At 44.0% G+C, this 15,234-nt stretch overlaps 1 protein-coding gene across 3 annotated transcripts in view; it reads right to left on the bottom strand.

Moving 5' to 3' along the window:
- Nucleotides 1-15,234, bottom strand: part of PIK3C2G (phosphatidylinositol-4-phosphate 3-kinase catalytic subunit type 2 gamma) — a 293,772-nt gene that overhangs the window by 128,562 nt on the left and 149,976 nt on the right. For all 3 annotated transcript variants that reach the window (XM_054036231.1, XM_054036253.1, XM_054036242.1), the window contains exons 19-20: nt 10,300-10,480; nt 3,220-3,327 (exon numbers count right to left, since the gene is read on the bottom strand). In XM_054036231.1, coding sequence (XP_053892206.1) covers nt 3,220-3,327; nt 10,300-10,480 — 289 coding nt within the window. The remainder of the gene's footprint in view (nt 1-3,219; nt 3,328-10,299; nt 10,481-15,234) is intronic.

Raw genomic sequence — 15,234 nt, 5'->3', positions numbered from 1 at the left:
TGGTGCTCCGGTGACAAGATAGGGATATGGGTTCCGTCTATCGCCCCACCACAGTTTGGGAATCCCATTGCAGCAAAGCCATCCACTATGACCTGCACGTTTCCCAGAGTCACTACCCTTGATATCAGCAGGTCTTTGATTGCGTTGGCTACTTGGATCACAGCAGCCCCCACAGTAGATTTGCCCACTCCAAATTGATTCCTGACTGACCGGTAGCTGTTTGACGTTGCAAGCTTCCACAGGGCTATCGCCACTTGCTTCTCAACTGTGAGGGCTGCTCTCATCCTGGTATTCTGGCGCTTCAGGGCAGGGGAAAGCAAGTCACAAAGTTCCAAGAAAGTGCCCTTAAGCATGCAAAAGTTTCGCAGCCACTGGGAATCGTCCCACACCTGCAACACGATGCGGTCCCACCAGTCTATGCTTGTATCCCGGGCCCAGAATCGGCGTTCCACGGCATGAACCTGCCCCAGTAATACCATGATTTGCACATTGCTGGGGCCTGTACTTTGTGAGAGGTCTATGTCCATGTCAATTTCCTCATCACTCTCGTCACCGCGCTGCAATCGCTGCAATCGCCTCCTCGCCTGGTTTTGCTTTGGCATGTTCTGGGTCTGCATATATTCCAGGACAATGCACATGGTGTTCATAGTGCTCATAATTGCCGTGGTGATCTGAGCAGGCTCCATGATCCCAGTGTTATGGCGTCTGGGCTGAAAAAAGGCGCAAAACTATTGTCTGACGGAGGGAGGGAGAGAGGGGTGGGTGATGACATGGCTTACAGGTACAGGGAATTAAAATCAACAAAGGTGGCTGTGCATCAGGGAGAAACACAAACAATTGTCACACAGAATGGCCCCCCCAAAGATTGAACTCAAAACCCTGGGTTAGCAGGCCGTTGATTTCACGGAGGGAGGGGGAAGCAAATGAATAGAGAACAAATCTGGTCCATCTATTTTTTAGATCTTAAGCTGGCAGCAGATGGTGCAGCATGACTGATAGCTATCGGCATCTTCTGGGTGCTTGCCAGAAGATGCTGTACTATGAGTGCTAGCCATCATCGTCAAGACAGTTCAATAGGACTGCCGGCAGGACTGAGTCTCCAGGAGACAAAACATGTCTGCCCAGGTGCCTCTGACCTAACTCACTGAGGAATACGACGACGATGGATACCAGTCGTAATACACCATCTACTGCCAAAAGGCAAGGAGCTGCTGCTGTATAGCAATGCAGTCCCACGTCTGCCAGCACCCAAATCGCCGATGACGGCTATCAGTCATACTGCACCATCTACTGCCAAAAGGCAAGGAGCTGCTGCTGTGTAGTAATGCAGTACCACGTCTGCCGGCACCCAGATGACATATGGTGACGGTGAGCTGAGCGGGCTCCATGCTTGCCGTGGTATGTTGTCTGCACAGGTAACCCAGGTAAAAAGGCGAGAATCGATTGTCTGCCGTTGCTCTGACGGAGGGGGAGGTGCCTGACGACATGTACCCAGAACCCCCCGCAACACTGTTTTTGCATCATCAGGCATTGGGATCTCAACCCAGAATTCCATTGGGCGGCGGAGACTGCGGGAACTGTGGGATAGCTACTCACAGTGCAACGCTCCGGAAGTCGACACTAGCCTCGGTACTGTGGACGCGGTCTGCCGACTTAATGCACTTAGAGCATTTTATGTGGGGACACACACAATCGACTGTATAAAAACGATTTCTATAAAACTGGCTTCTATAAATTCGACCTAATTTCGTAGTGTAGACATACCCTTAGTTTAACCAGTAGACAATGCTGAAATGAATGATCGTTTGATTATTAGGAGTATTCTAAAAATGTTAGAGTTCATGAAATATAACATGCATTTCAGTCTGGTGGCTGCAGACAAAGAACAATTGATATAATGGTATCAATAGCTCAATTGGATAGTTAGAGACCTCCCCAATAGTCAGGAGCGGCGCCAGGGTTTTTGGCGCCCTAGGCGGGGGTCCTTCCATGCTCCTGGTCGTCGTCGGCAATTCTGCGGCGGGGGGGTCCTTCTGCGCTCCCGGTCTTCGGGGCACTTCGGCGGCGGGTCCCGGAGCGAGTGAAGGACCCGCCGCAGAATTGCCGCCGAAGACCCGGAGCGCGGAAGGATCCCCCACCGCCGAATTGCCGCCCTCCCCAAATCCTGGTGCCCTAGGCAACCGCCTAGGTCACCTAAATGGAAGCGCCAGCCCTGCCAATAGTAATTATTCCCAGAAAGTCTGAAAGCAGTGAGAAACAGTTAGCTTGAAAATTCTTCTGATTTATGTCATCCACAATTGGCCCAGTCCAGCAGGGTGCTAAGAAGCTTCAGTGCTCATTGACATCAAGTCTGAAGAGCAATTATTGGGAGACCACAGGTCAAAGAAGGCTGAAGGGCTCAACTCCTCACAAGATCAGGTCCATTGTGGGTTATAGGCCACAGAGCAAAATTATAGAGCAGTGCTGTAATTATAAAGCTATAACTTAAAAAGCCCCTCACACCTGTACATATTATATTTTCCTTGTGGCTGGGTACTTCTTCCCCCAACAACACTGAATCCTCTGGTGTGACATTTGTATGTCATAAATCATGAATGACACAGTCCTGGCAGTCTGGTCAGTGAAGTCAAACATATGAAACAATACACAAGTTTCCTCCATTCAGCAGTCGTTTTTAATAAGCATAACTTGCACAGGTAAGAACAAGTGGCTGAGTCTGCAAACATTTACCATGCAAAATCTCACAGGTTCAATGGGAGGAGGGCCAGTGCTACAGCTAAGCACTCCTCATCTCTGAAAGCTGTCAGGCCCCAGGGAGGAAAAGCTGCCAGCAAGAATCTGCACTGGTGTGGCAGCAACCAGTTGCTGCGTCAGGGGCCACTGTTAAAGAGGCAGATACCTCCTTCCCCTCAAAAGCTGCTTTGAGGAAAGCCGGGCTGGAACCATGCTAGTCACAATTTCAAGTCTCCGTTGCAATGCTGCTGTTGTAAGGGGAGAGAGAGACACTTAAATTGGCAAATACCACCTCTCCCCCTAGCTGCGGTGAAGGCATCCATAAAAATATCAGTCCTGTGAATGGCTGCCTATGTTATGCCAATACTTAAAGGGGATACTCATAAGTAAAGATTTGCAGGATCATGACCTAGTTCATGCAACAGTTCATTCCCTAGTACTTATTACACTGAAAATAAAATAATCTATAGCGTAAAATGGACTTACATCTGCATCTATGCCTTGTACAACAAGTGCAGGATTCAGGGGAAGCCGGCAAACATTTACCTCCTGGAAGAACTGCTTAAATTTGTTGATTTCCATCTTTAGCACCTCCTGTGAAACATCAATCATTATGACAACTTGAAACAACATCACAGCAGTTTTTTAATTGCCGACTCTCTTGCTATATTTTAATAAGATAGTGAATCAAATTTCTGGTCTTAGTAATATCAATGTAACCTCATAAGAGTTAATGGGATTGCACCAGTGCAGTGTGCAGTAACTGAAACTAAGAATTGTGATTGTGGTCTGCATCTGTGCCCTTGTTGCCTATAGTATCCTCCTCAGGGGCTTTTTAGCTAAGCACCTCTTGTTCTGAATAGCATTTTTTCTTATGACATTTTTCTCTAACCAAGTTCACAACGGGTGGTTTCTTGCTTCAGGACTGTTGCCTTGACTCCCCTTTCTAAGTGTAGGTATGCCAATTACAAGGTTTGGGTTTTTCTGGCTTTACAGCCTCTTGATCGGTCTCTGAGTTCTGATTGATGTACCAAAAAGGTGTCATACACATCTACTGCTTTCTTCTTACAATGGCATGCACAATCTTTCACTCTGCCAAATCACTGTGTCTTTTTACTTCAAAGTTTATTTAAGTGTAGCATTCTGATTTTGTTTTGGTGTTGGTTTGGGTTTTTGGTTTTGTTTGTTGTTTGTTTTAGGTTTTGTTTTTGTTTTGTTTTGGCAGGACTTGGCTAAGACAGATACAGAGGCAGCAGTGGTAGTGACCCAAGCACTGGAAGACACAATGAAGATGGCCAGAGATGTGGAAGCTACGGGATGTACATGGATCCTGGAGCGGGGTACCTGAAAAGTGCTTTATTTGTATGAAATGCCGCCTGATAGAGTTGATGGAAGAGAAGATCCGAGGCTTAGAGATGCAGGTGAAAACTATGGTTGAGCAAATGATGACACAAAGGAGGCTGAAGGGAAAAGCCAAGATTTGCAGATTCAAGCTGGACTGAAAAACTCGGTGGGGAGACTACTGGGTGAGGAAAGTGGCTAGTGGAAGCATGTGACTACAAGAACCAAGCAGAGGAAAAGATTGTCTAGTTAAGGGGAACAGGTTTGCGGAGTTAGAAAATGAAGAAGGGGCAGAGTCAGACTGTAACTGAAGGAGGGAGAACAAGGAAGAAGAGAAGAGCAGCTAGTCCTACAAGTCCTACAGGAAGAGGGGAAGAGCCAATGGAGATACCCAGACTTCAGAGCCCCAAGAGGATACAGGAAGACTCGTAGAAGATTGCAAGGGAAAATAAAAGACAAGAGGACTCTCAGCCAGAAAGAACAGGAGGAAGACCGGAGAATCACACCATCACCAGGAAAAGGCAGGTCTATTTGATTGGCGACTCCCTGCTAAGAAAAACAGTCAGGTCTGTCATCAGAGCTGATCCAGAGAACAGAAGGGTGTGTGTGCTGTCTGCCAGGAGCTAAGATACAGGATGTGGACCTGAGTATGAAGAGGATACTAATGGGAGCAGGAAAGAATCTACTGATTGTCCTTTATGTGGGAACAAATGATCCTGTTAGATTCTCCCTGGAACATATCAAGGGTGACTATGCCAGGCTGGGGAATATGCTTAAGGAAATGAAGGCTCAGGTGATCTTCAGTGGGATTCTGCCTGTTCCTAGAGGAGGAGAAGATTATGATGATCATCAGATGGCTCAGGCAGTGGTGCTATAAGGAGGACTTTGGGATGTCTGACCACTGAGAAGCATTCAAGGACAGAGGACTGTTCTGATGGGATGGACTCCACCTGAGTAGGGAGGGAAATAGTCTTCTGGGATGGAGATTAAAGCTCTTTTAATCGATTGTGCTAAAGTAGGAATTCAGGGGAGATGGTTTGGAAATGCTCATGTAATCTCCATGCCTGATTCTAACATTGAAAGGGAGGAAAATCAAGTAAGAAAGGAAACAGCAATGGAGAATGGACATTAAGAGGAAGGGTAGTGCTGATACCAGTCATATAGGTGACACTGGCAGTAGAATGACTATACTCAATTGGGCAAGGAATGTCAGTGAAGCCAAGCAGCAACAATTAAGATGTTTCTACACCAATGTAAGGAACCTGGGTAACAAAATGGAGGAACTAGCACTACTGGTGTAGGAAGTGAAACCAGATATTACGGGGCTAACAGAAACACGGTGGAATAGTAATCATGACTGGAGTAGAGGTATTAAAGGATATGTGCTGTTTAGGAAAGACTGTCGGAAGACAGGATACTGGGCTAGATGGACCTTTGGTCTGACCCAGTAGGGCCATTCTTATGTTCTTATGACAGAAAAAGACAAAGATAGTAGAGTAGCATTGTATATTAATAATGAGGTAGACTGTAAAGAAATTAGAAGTGATGGAATGAATAAGACAGGATCTGTTTGGGCCAAAATCACTTTGGGGAAGAAAGCTACTAGTGGTTCCCTGGGATAGTGCTTGGGGTGTGCTACAGATCCCCAGGATCCGATTTGGATATGAAAAGAGACCTCATGTTTTTAATGAAATAAATACTACTGGGAATTGTGTGATTATAGGACACTTTAACTTTTCACATATAGATTGGAGGACAAGTGCTACTACTAATAGTAGGGCCCAGATTTTCCTGAATGTGATAGCTTACAGATTTCTTCCCCAAATAGTTGCTGAACCAAAAGGAGGTGATGCCATTTTAGATTTGGTACTGGTGAGTAGTGAGGACCTCATAGAAGAACTGGTTGTAGGGGAATACCTTGGTTCGAGTGATCATGAGCTAATTCAGTTTAAACTAAATGGAATGATAAACAAAAAATAGATCTGCAACTTGGATCCTTGATTTAAAAAGGGCTAACTTTAAAAATTAAGGCAATTAGTTAGGGAAGTGGACCGGATCTGAATGTGGAGGAGGCTTGGAATTACTTTAAGTAAAAGTTGCCGAAGCTGTCGGAAGCCTGCATCCCAAGCAAGGGGAAACAATTCTTAGGGAAGGGTTGCAGACAAAGCTGGATGAGCAAGCATCTCAAACAGGTGATTAAGAGAAAGCAGAAAGCCTACAAGGAATGGAAGATGTGGTGGATGAGCAAGGAAAGCTACCTCATGGAGGTCAGAAAGTGTAGGGATAAAGTGAGAACTGCCAAAAGCCAAGCACAGTTGGACCTTGCAAAGGGAATTAAGACCAATAGTAAAAGGTTCTATAACTATATAAATAAGAAAACAAGGAAAGAAGAAGTGGGACCACTAAGCACTGAGGATGGGGTGGAGATTAAAGATTAACTAGGCATGGCCCAAAACCTAAACAAATACTTTGCCTCAGTTTTTAATGAGGCTAGTGAAGAGTTTAGGGGTTGTGGCAGGGTGGCTCATGGCAATGAGGATACAGAGGTAGAAATTACCACAACCAAGGTGGAAGTCAAATTCAAACAGCTTAATCAGACTACATCGGGGGGCCTGGAAAATATCCATCCCAGCATATTAAAGGAACTGGCACATGAAATTTCAAGTCCAATAGCAAAGATTTTTAATGAATTTGTATACTTGGGATCATATCCTATGACTGGAGAATTGCTAATATAGTTCCTATTTATAAGAAAAGGAAAAAAAATTGATCTGGGAAACTACAGGCTTGCTAGTTTGACCTCAATAGTATGCAAGCTCTTGGAACAAATTTTGAAAGAGAAAGTAGTTAAGGATATAGAGGTAAACAGGAATTGGGATAAAATACAAAATGGTTTGACAAAAGATAGATTGTGCTAGACCAACCTGACCTCCTCCTTTGAGAAGATAACTGATTTTTTTAGACAAAGGAAATGCAGTAGATCTAATCTACCTGGATTTCAGTAAGGCATTTGCTACAGTTCCACATGGGAAATTATTAGTTAAATTGGAGAAGATGGGGATTAATATGAGAATTGAAAGGTGTATAAGGAACTGGTTAAAGCGGAGACAATAATGGGTCACACTGAAAGGTGAACTGACATGCTGGAAGGCAGTTACTAGTCGAGTTCCTCAGGGACTGGTCTTGGAACCAATCTGATTTAACATTTTTATTAATGACCTTGGCACAAAAAGTGGGAGTGTGATAATAAAATTGCAGATGACACAAAGTTGTGAGGTATTGCCAATATAAAGGAGAACTGGATTATCAGACAAGAAGATCTGGATGATCTCATAAACTGGAGTAATAGAAATGGGACGAAATTTAATAGTGCAAGGTCATGCTTTTAGGGACTAACAACAATAATTTTTGCTATAAGATGGGGAAGTATCAGTTGGAAGTGACAGAGGAAGAGAAAGACCTGGGTGTATTGGTTGATCACAGGATGACAATGTGATACGGCTGTGAAAAAGGCTAATGCAGTCCTAGGATGCATGAGGCGAGGTATTTCCAGTAGAGATAGGGAAATGTTAGTACCATTATTCAAAGCACTGGTGAGACCTCATCTGAAATATTGTGTGCAGTTCTGATCTTCCAAGTTGAAGAAAGATGGAACAGGTGCAGAGAAGGGTTACTAGGATGATCCAAGCAATTGAATACCAATCTTATGAGAGGAGACTCAAAGAGGTTGGCTTGTTTAGCATAACCCAAAGAAGGCTGAGGGGAGATATGATTGCTCTCTATAAATACATCAGAGGGATAAATACCAAGGAGGGAGAGGAGTTATTGAAGTTAAGTGCCAATGTGGACACAAGAACAAATGGATATAAACTTGCCCATCAGCAAGTTTAGGCTTGAAATTAGGCAAGGTATCTAACCATTAGAGGAGTGAAGTTATGGAGCAGCCTTCCAAGGGGAGCAGTGGGGGCAAAAACTGGCTTCAAGACTGATCTTGATAAATGTATGGAGGGGGTGGTATGATGAGACTGCCTACAATGGCATGTAACTAATCTGCAACTACTAGCTGCAAATATCTCCAACAGCCGGTGATGGGACACTAGATGGGGAGGGCTCTGAGTTACAACAGAGAATTCTTTCCCAGATGTCTGGCTGCTGAGTCTTGCCCACAAGCTCAGGGTCTAACTAATCACCATATCTGGGATTGGGAAGGAATTTTCCTCCAGGTCAGATTAGCAGAGACCCTGGGATTCTTTTTTTTTGCCTTCCTCTGCAGCACAGGGCATGGGTCACTTGCAGGTTTAAATTGGTGTAAATGGTGGATTCTCTGTAACTTGAAGTCTTTAAACCATGATTTGAGGACTTCAGTAACTCAGCCAGAGGTTAGGGGTCTATTACAGGGGTGGGTGGGTGAAGTTCTGTGGCCTGCACTGTGCAGGAGCTCAGACTAGATGATGATGATGGTCCCTTCTGACCTTAAAATCGATGAGTCTACGTTTTCTGTCTGTCTTTTAGAAATCCTTGAGTCCTTAGTCCAGACTCTGACAACATGCAGTGGTAGATCTTAACTTTATTTGGCTCTCTGGTCTGTCTGGTTGAGATCTCAGCAAGAAAGAATTTAGACATCAGCTAAGTAACAATAATGGTTACTTCAGTAACCAAGTGGGCTAAACTTAGAATGTGCCTAGCTACATGCAAACTACATATGTTGGACAAGACGCCCTTTGGAACAGGGAATACATCTATCTATTGCTGGGTGCGATGTGGGAGGTTTACAGTGCCTCCTTTGAGATGTTAAATACCCTCCGCTCCCATTGGCTTTGTTGAGAATTGAGGATGCTCAGCATCTCAAAGGAAGCACTTAGCTTCATCCAGAGATCTAACATTAAACTTTTAAAGAGACACTAAATACTAGAGCAGCATTTCTCAAACTGGGATCTGCGGACCCCTGGGGGGCCCCAAGGGGGTCCGCGGGCCACACTGATCAATTCCTCCCCCTCCCTCCCTCCACCTCCTCCATGCCTCCAGTGCCTCCTGTATGATAGAAGTCTGGCGGCGCAGTGAGGCTAAGGCAGGCTTCCTACCTGCCGATATGTCCCTGAGGCTCTGGCGGGGCAGGGGGTCTCTGCGTGCTGCCCCTATCATGAGTGCCAACTCTGCAACTCCCATTGGCCAGAAACTGCAGCCAATGGGAGCTGCAGGGGCAGTGCCTGAGGGCAGGAGCAGTGCACGGAGACCCCCTGGCCCTCTCCATCTCTTTTGGGGGCAGCCTGAGGTAAGCGTCATCCAGTCGGAGCCGTCACCCACTCCCACACCTCTACCCCCTGCCCCAGCTCAGAGTCTGCATCCAAACTCCCTCCCAGAGTCTGCACCCCCTCCTGAACCCCAACCCCATGCTCCAGCCTGGTGAAAGTGAGTGAGGGTGGGGGAGAGCGAGCGACAGAGGGAGGGTGGATGGAGTGAGCAGGGGGCATGGCCTTGGAGAAGGGGCAGGGCAAGGGCTGAGTGGGGAGGCTTGGGAGGGTCCCCAAAATCTTTTAAATCAAATGAGGGTCCTCATGTTGCTAAAGTTTAAGAACCACTGCACTAGAGTCTTGAGATCTCCCTGCTATATGCAAACTAAGTTCAAAAGACAAACATTTTCAGAGGAGGTTTGGGCTTTACCTTGGTTAATAGATTGATGGGCGTTGGAGACATCATTCTTGGCCATCTTTAGTGATGTGGCTCAAAAGGTTATGGATATTTTGATATGAATATGAGCCAAAGACAGTAACTGTGGCTCAGGGATTACAGCTCATTAAAAACAGTTTACAGTTGTGGCTGTTAAAATGTTTACAAATGCCTTTACAAATACTTAACATTATTATAGGATTCTTGGTGACCACTATGCTAAGTATATAGACTACCACAAATACTGAGGTGTTTATGTGCTTTGCCAAGGCAAACTGGAAGATTGGAATGGTACCCATTCTTATATAATTAAGAAGTTTAGCCTTGGGATTCATGCACACACTAATTAGAAGGCAGAGTTTACGTTCCTCCCACAAAAGGAAACAAACCAATAAATCTGTACGAGTGCAGAATAGCACAAACTTTGGGGGACTTTTTGTTCAAAATATGGAGCTATTTAGTATAACAAAAGGCAATTTAGGAGAGAGATGCTATCGCTTCAAAATGAAAAGTTATTCGTACAAAACTTAGAGAAGGAAAAAAAAATTCTCAACAAACCTGTTTTTTGGGGTCGCTGGCAGCCTTCACTTTTTCAGCAACATCTCCCAGAATTTTGATAAGTTTCCTCTCCTTAGAAAACTCATCATTTAAGGTTTTTCCTGCGCAGAATTGGACAGCAGCTAGTAGTTTCTGATACCAGCTTTTGAAATGAGCTTCATTCTGTGCATCCTTTAACAGCCTGAAGGGAGGATGGAGAAAAAAGTTTTGTACCTAAAACTAATTTTTTTTATACCACCTCTAACAAGAACAATGACGTACTCCAGACTAATCTGTATTTGGTGGCTTTGGGCAGTTTAACAGGAGAGAATGAAAAAAATGTTGTTTATTTGTTGGCAGTAGTCAAGTTCCATCTGATAACTAATGAGATTCCAAGAGTGTAAAATCGATAGGAACCTATTTCTTATTGCCATCCACAGCAGTTCCTGACTTGCTTCTTATTTCTAAAAGAAACATTTGTCAGAGGAATGTATTTTCTACTTTCTTTTGTCCAGTTTTATACATACACCGCTACCCCGATATAATGTGACCCGATATAACACGAATTTGGATATAACACGGTAAAGCAGTGCTCCGGGAGGGAGGGGGGGCTGTGCACTCTGGTGGATCAAAGCAAGTTCAATATAACACAGTTTCACCTATAATGCGGTACGATTTTTTGGCTCCCGAGGACAGCGTTATATCGAGATAGAGGTAGATATACAAAATACCCACCCTGGCAACTGCACACACAGACCTTGCATACAGTGGATACATTTTAAAAGTTCATATTGGTCTTACAAGTGCTATAGTTTCAGCTGTATTCACCATTTTTAAGTGCAGGAATATTCCTGAAATCCATAAACCTCTAAACTCCTAGTTAACTTTTTATGTGCATCCACTGCATCCATCTCTTCTTTGTCAGAGGTGGATCCGGACTAAAAACCCAGTTCTGATTCTGATGAACTTTGGGAAGTTTTATGGCTTGAGACATTGTCAACATGTATTGACTAGGGGGTACGGTAAAGGAAAAAGTATATTAATCTTTTGAGCCTCATCCAATTTTCTCCACATAGGGAAAAAATACGCTTTTTTCAATTGATTTTATTTAACTCTATTGGAAACCCTCCTGCCCCTGCACCTTTAACTTCCACGTAGACACAGTTCAACACCTTTCAGATCATTTGAGCTGATCTTGGTGTATACTAGTTTGACTGAAAAAAAGTCATCTTTTTGTTGGTCTGCGTAGATATAGGGCTAATTTGTCATCAGCTTTCTGCCCATCTCCTGATTCGTTCTTCTCCCTTTCCATAAGCAGCATTAGACCACTCCCAGTCTCATGATCCTCCCACAACCCGACCCCCCAAAAACCTCACTCTGCCAGTAACCCTGCCTGATCCCCAAACTAGCTTCCCCAGCTGACCTGGCCACTGAACCCTAAGAACAGCTTTATTTATCTGAGGTTATCCACCTGAAACCTATCCAGCTTTTTAAGGGTTAAAGGAAACAACATGCATACACATATTAATATGACACACATTTGCAGAGAAAAGATTTTACTGCACAGATGTCAGAACATGAGTTGGGGCTCCCCTACGCCCCTTAGCTCTGCCCCTTTTTGTCAATGCATTACAATAAAGCTACCACAGCCAAGCATTTATATATTTTGTGCCTGAAATTTCTGTTCTGATTTAACTGAATAAAAGTAGAGTGTAAGGATTTTACATATTTTTCCTTGCTGACTTTTTGTTCTCTTTGTTGTCTTTTATGAAGACAATTGCTCCCCTGGAGCTTCCTCTGCCACCCAGACAAAGTGACAATTCAATACAGAATAATAGCACCTGCTGGTTTCTGACAAACTTTCCCAATAGCATAAAGCATCTGAATTTTTACAGGTTTGTAAGCACTGCAAACACTGAAAGTACCTGTAGTGTTCTGCTAGTAATGCCTAGACATGTAAGAGAGAAGATACAAGTAAGTTAGTTTGTCATCTTCTCTCCCCCTAGGAGTTGGAAATGACACTTCTTACTATAGTCTATAGCAAACAAATAATTATATTCTGGGCTGAACAAGAATATAAATTGTCAGTGCACTGTCTTGTGGGAGATAAATTCCAGCATACAGACAGACTCCACACTCTTAGTGGCAGAGCTTCTGTTGCCATCCTCACTCACTCTAATAGCTAAACACATCACTTCTAGCTTACCTAACTCACAGGAGGTGAAATTCACCCTTTCCTCAAAGCCAGAGTAAATAGCTTTTGTGTGAGTAACAATTTTGGGCTGAAGCAGGGTACTATTTACTCCTGCAGGTATGCTCTTTGGGGCTGCTGTTCCTACCTAGGATCCTGCCCCCTGCATGCAGTTCACCCCCCAAATCTGTGTAATCACAAGGGGCTGTTCCTACCGGCTCTGCACTAGCCTATTCAGAGTGAGTATAGAGCCCTCGTCACATGATGTGCAAAGGTGTCTCTGCCTGACTGCACTGCCAGGGCCACGAATGTACCACGGGGTAAAGGCGCTGTGTAAATCTTCTATCATCCCTCTGCAACAGGGTGAGTTTCAACCATATTTCTCGGATGTTGTTCATTATCTTCCATGACATTTTCTTAAAAACAAAATGTGTTCCATCCACTGTGTGAGGGCAATCACTTGATGTGATGAAAGTACAGACACAACACCATGGTTAAAGTGTTCCACAAAAAGACCATGCCACTTTGGCTCTCAGAATTGAATGTTTAAATTTGTAGAAGTACCGTTCTCATTTCCTGTAGCAACAGAAAATGATCTCAGCTCAGAGATGACTTGAATATATATCCATTACATACAAAAAAGTTGTGAAGAGAATGTCAACGTTGCAAAGTCAAACACTCAAAAGTTAGGAAATGCCAGAATTAAGGATGCCTGTTCAACCATTAATTTTGGCTCCCTCATGCATATGCATTCTGATACAGTTTTTAATTACATCATTACATACTATTTTCCCCGCACAGAACAATTTCTGTCAGGAACTGTGGGCTTTAGTTCCCTCAACTCAGCCTGGGGCTAGCCGGCTCAGCCCTCAGCCTGATTAATGAGGCCAGCTGGGTGGCTGCAGAATGACTTGACTGACTGGCCCGCAAGATTGGATACAAGGAGCCAACAGATCTGCATTTCAGCTCAGGCCCCTGACACTTGCTTCATTCACTGCACAGGAGAATAAGTGCTCGTTCACTGATTCTCATGCAATATTTTGTTTTTTCCTCATTGTTCAAAGGCCTTATTTACTGCACACTATTCAAATCCTGCTCTGTAAAACAGAACTATTAATTTCCACAGAGGTTTTTCTCTGGTGCTCATCCCTATAGTATGTAAGTGCTTCACAAACATTAATTAATTTATCTTCCAAAATGCCTGTGAGGTAAGGTGGTATTATTATTCCCATTTTACCAACTGGGAACAGAGGCTGAGAGGCATTAATTTCCAAAGTGTCTGATAATTTTGAATGTCCTATTTGAGATGCCTAAAGCCTGATTTTTCAGAGAAATTAGCATTTGATAGCACTTTATTTGTTCAGCGCACAGCTCCCATTGACTTCAGTTGCAATTATGAATGCTCAACACTTTTGCAAATCTCAAGTCAGGTGTCTCGAGTCAGGCACCCAGAAAATGAGAAACACAACTACTAAATGTGTTTGGTTTCAGTAACTTGCCCAGCATTCCATAGGAACTCCAGGGCAGAGGTAGGGATAGAATCCAGTTCTCCAGCGTAACATTCAACTGCCTTAACCATGAGACTGTCATCTCTCTTTTTGCAGTCCCCTGCCCCAGTACCTCAACTAGTACACACATTCCAACTAATGCGACAAATGAGGAAGGAGTCCTCCTTTTAATACTTGACTCACAGGGCCGGCTCTAGGTTTTTTTGCTGCCCCACGCCAAAAAAACAGAACAAAACAAAAAAACCTCCGGGAGGGCAACTGCCGAAGTGTCAGGAATGCCGCCTCTGAAATCGTGCCACCCCAAGCACATGCTTGGTTTGCTGGTGCCTAGAGCCGGCCCTGTTAACTCATTCCCTGAGCACGGTCCATCCTGGGCACTGAAGGAGGCTGGGGCCATTTGGAAAAAAATAGTATGTGAGAGAGTTTAAGGATTTCTAAATTAGTGTAATCTACATGCTGAATGGGCTGGAGCACTACAACTCATACCATTTTAGAATTCTTTATACCCACTTATACTTGTTTCTGAATTTGGCCCTGAGAGCATAAATCATATGAATTCAGCTGTCTCTTTTTCTTATGGTATCAATTTAAAGAAACTATGAAGGCTACCTTCTCCTGTATGAAATATTCCTTTTAGGATTCAGTGACCTTTCTTCTTAAATACACAGTACTGAGATACCTTTCCTTTAATGAATCCATAGTTTGGAATTTATTGGAACCAGGAAAAGCAACTTTTTCTATTTTAAATAGAGAGACTTCCTGTATAGGAAAGATCAACCTATTTGATCCATTTTTAGTTTATCGTTATGGCCAAGCTCCAGGAGAAGTAAACTCTAATAATCTTAGCACATGCATGAACTTGATAAATGTTTCCTTTTAAGTTGAAAAGGGGTTTAAGACCAGATTCCAGCTGCTCATGCATAAGCCGGAGGTGAGGGGAGGGACACAGAGGAGAGGGGAAGAGTCAAAATTTTGATACTTGTGTTTCGTGAGCCCAAGCTGTGCAGGAAGGTGGAGCAGCTGTCATGATCATGCAGTCCACTTCTGCAACAGCTGGAGGCCAGTACTGGAGGAGAACACATGCTGCACAGTTTCAGCACACAGCAGTTGCAGAAATGGAGTGTGCCCCTCTTTACAGTATCTCTTCAGAGAGATTCTGTCCACCTCAGTGCTCTGCTGACAAAATACATCCAGGAACTGCAGCTCAGGCAATGCAACTCCCTACCACTCACTCCTCACAGATGTGCTTTTAAAAGC

The sequence above is a fragment of the Malaclemys terrapin genome, chromosome 1 (genome assembly GCF_027887155.1).
Source record: "Malaclemys terrapin pileata isolate rMalTer1 chromosome 1, rMalTer1.hap1, whole genome shotgun sequence".
Classification (NCBI taxonomy): Eukaryota; Metazoa; Chordata; order Testudines; family Emydidae; genus Malaclemys; species Malaclemys terrapin.
Note: the sequence above shows the minus strand (reverse complement) of the source record. Positions and strands in the feature narration are given on the sequence as shown.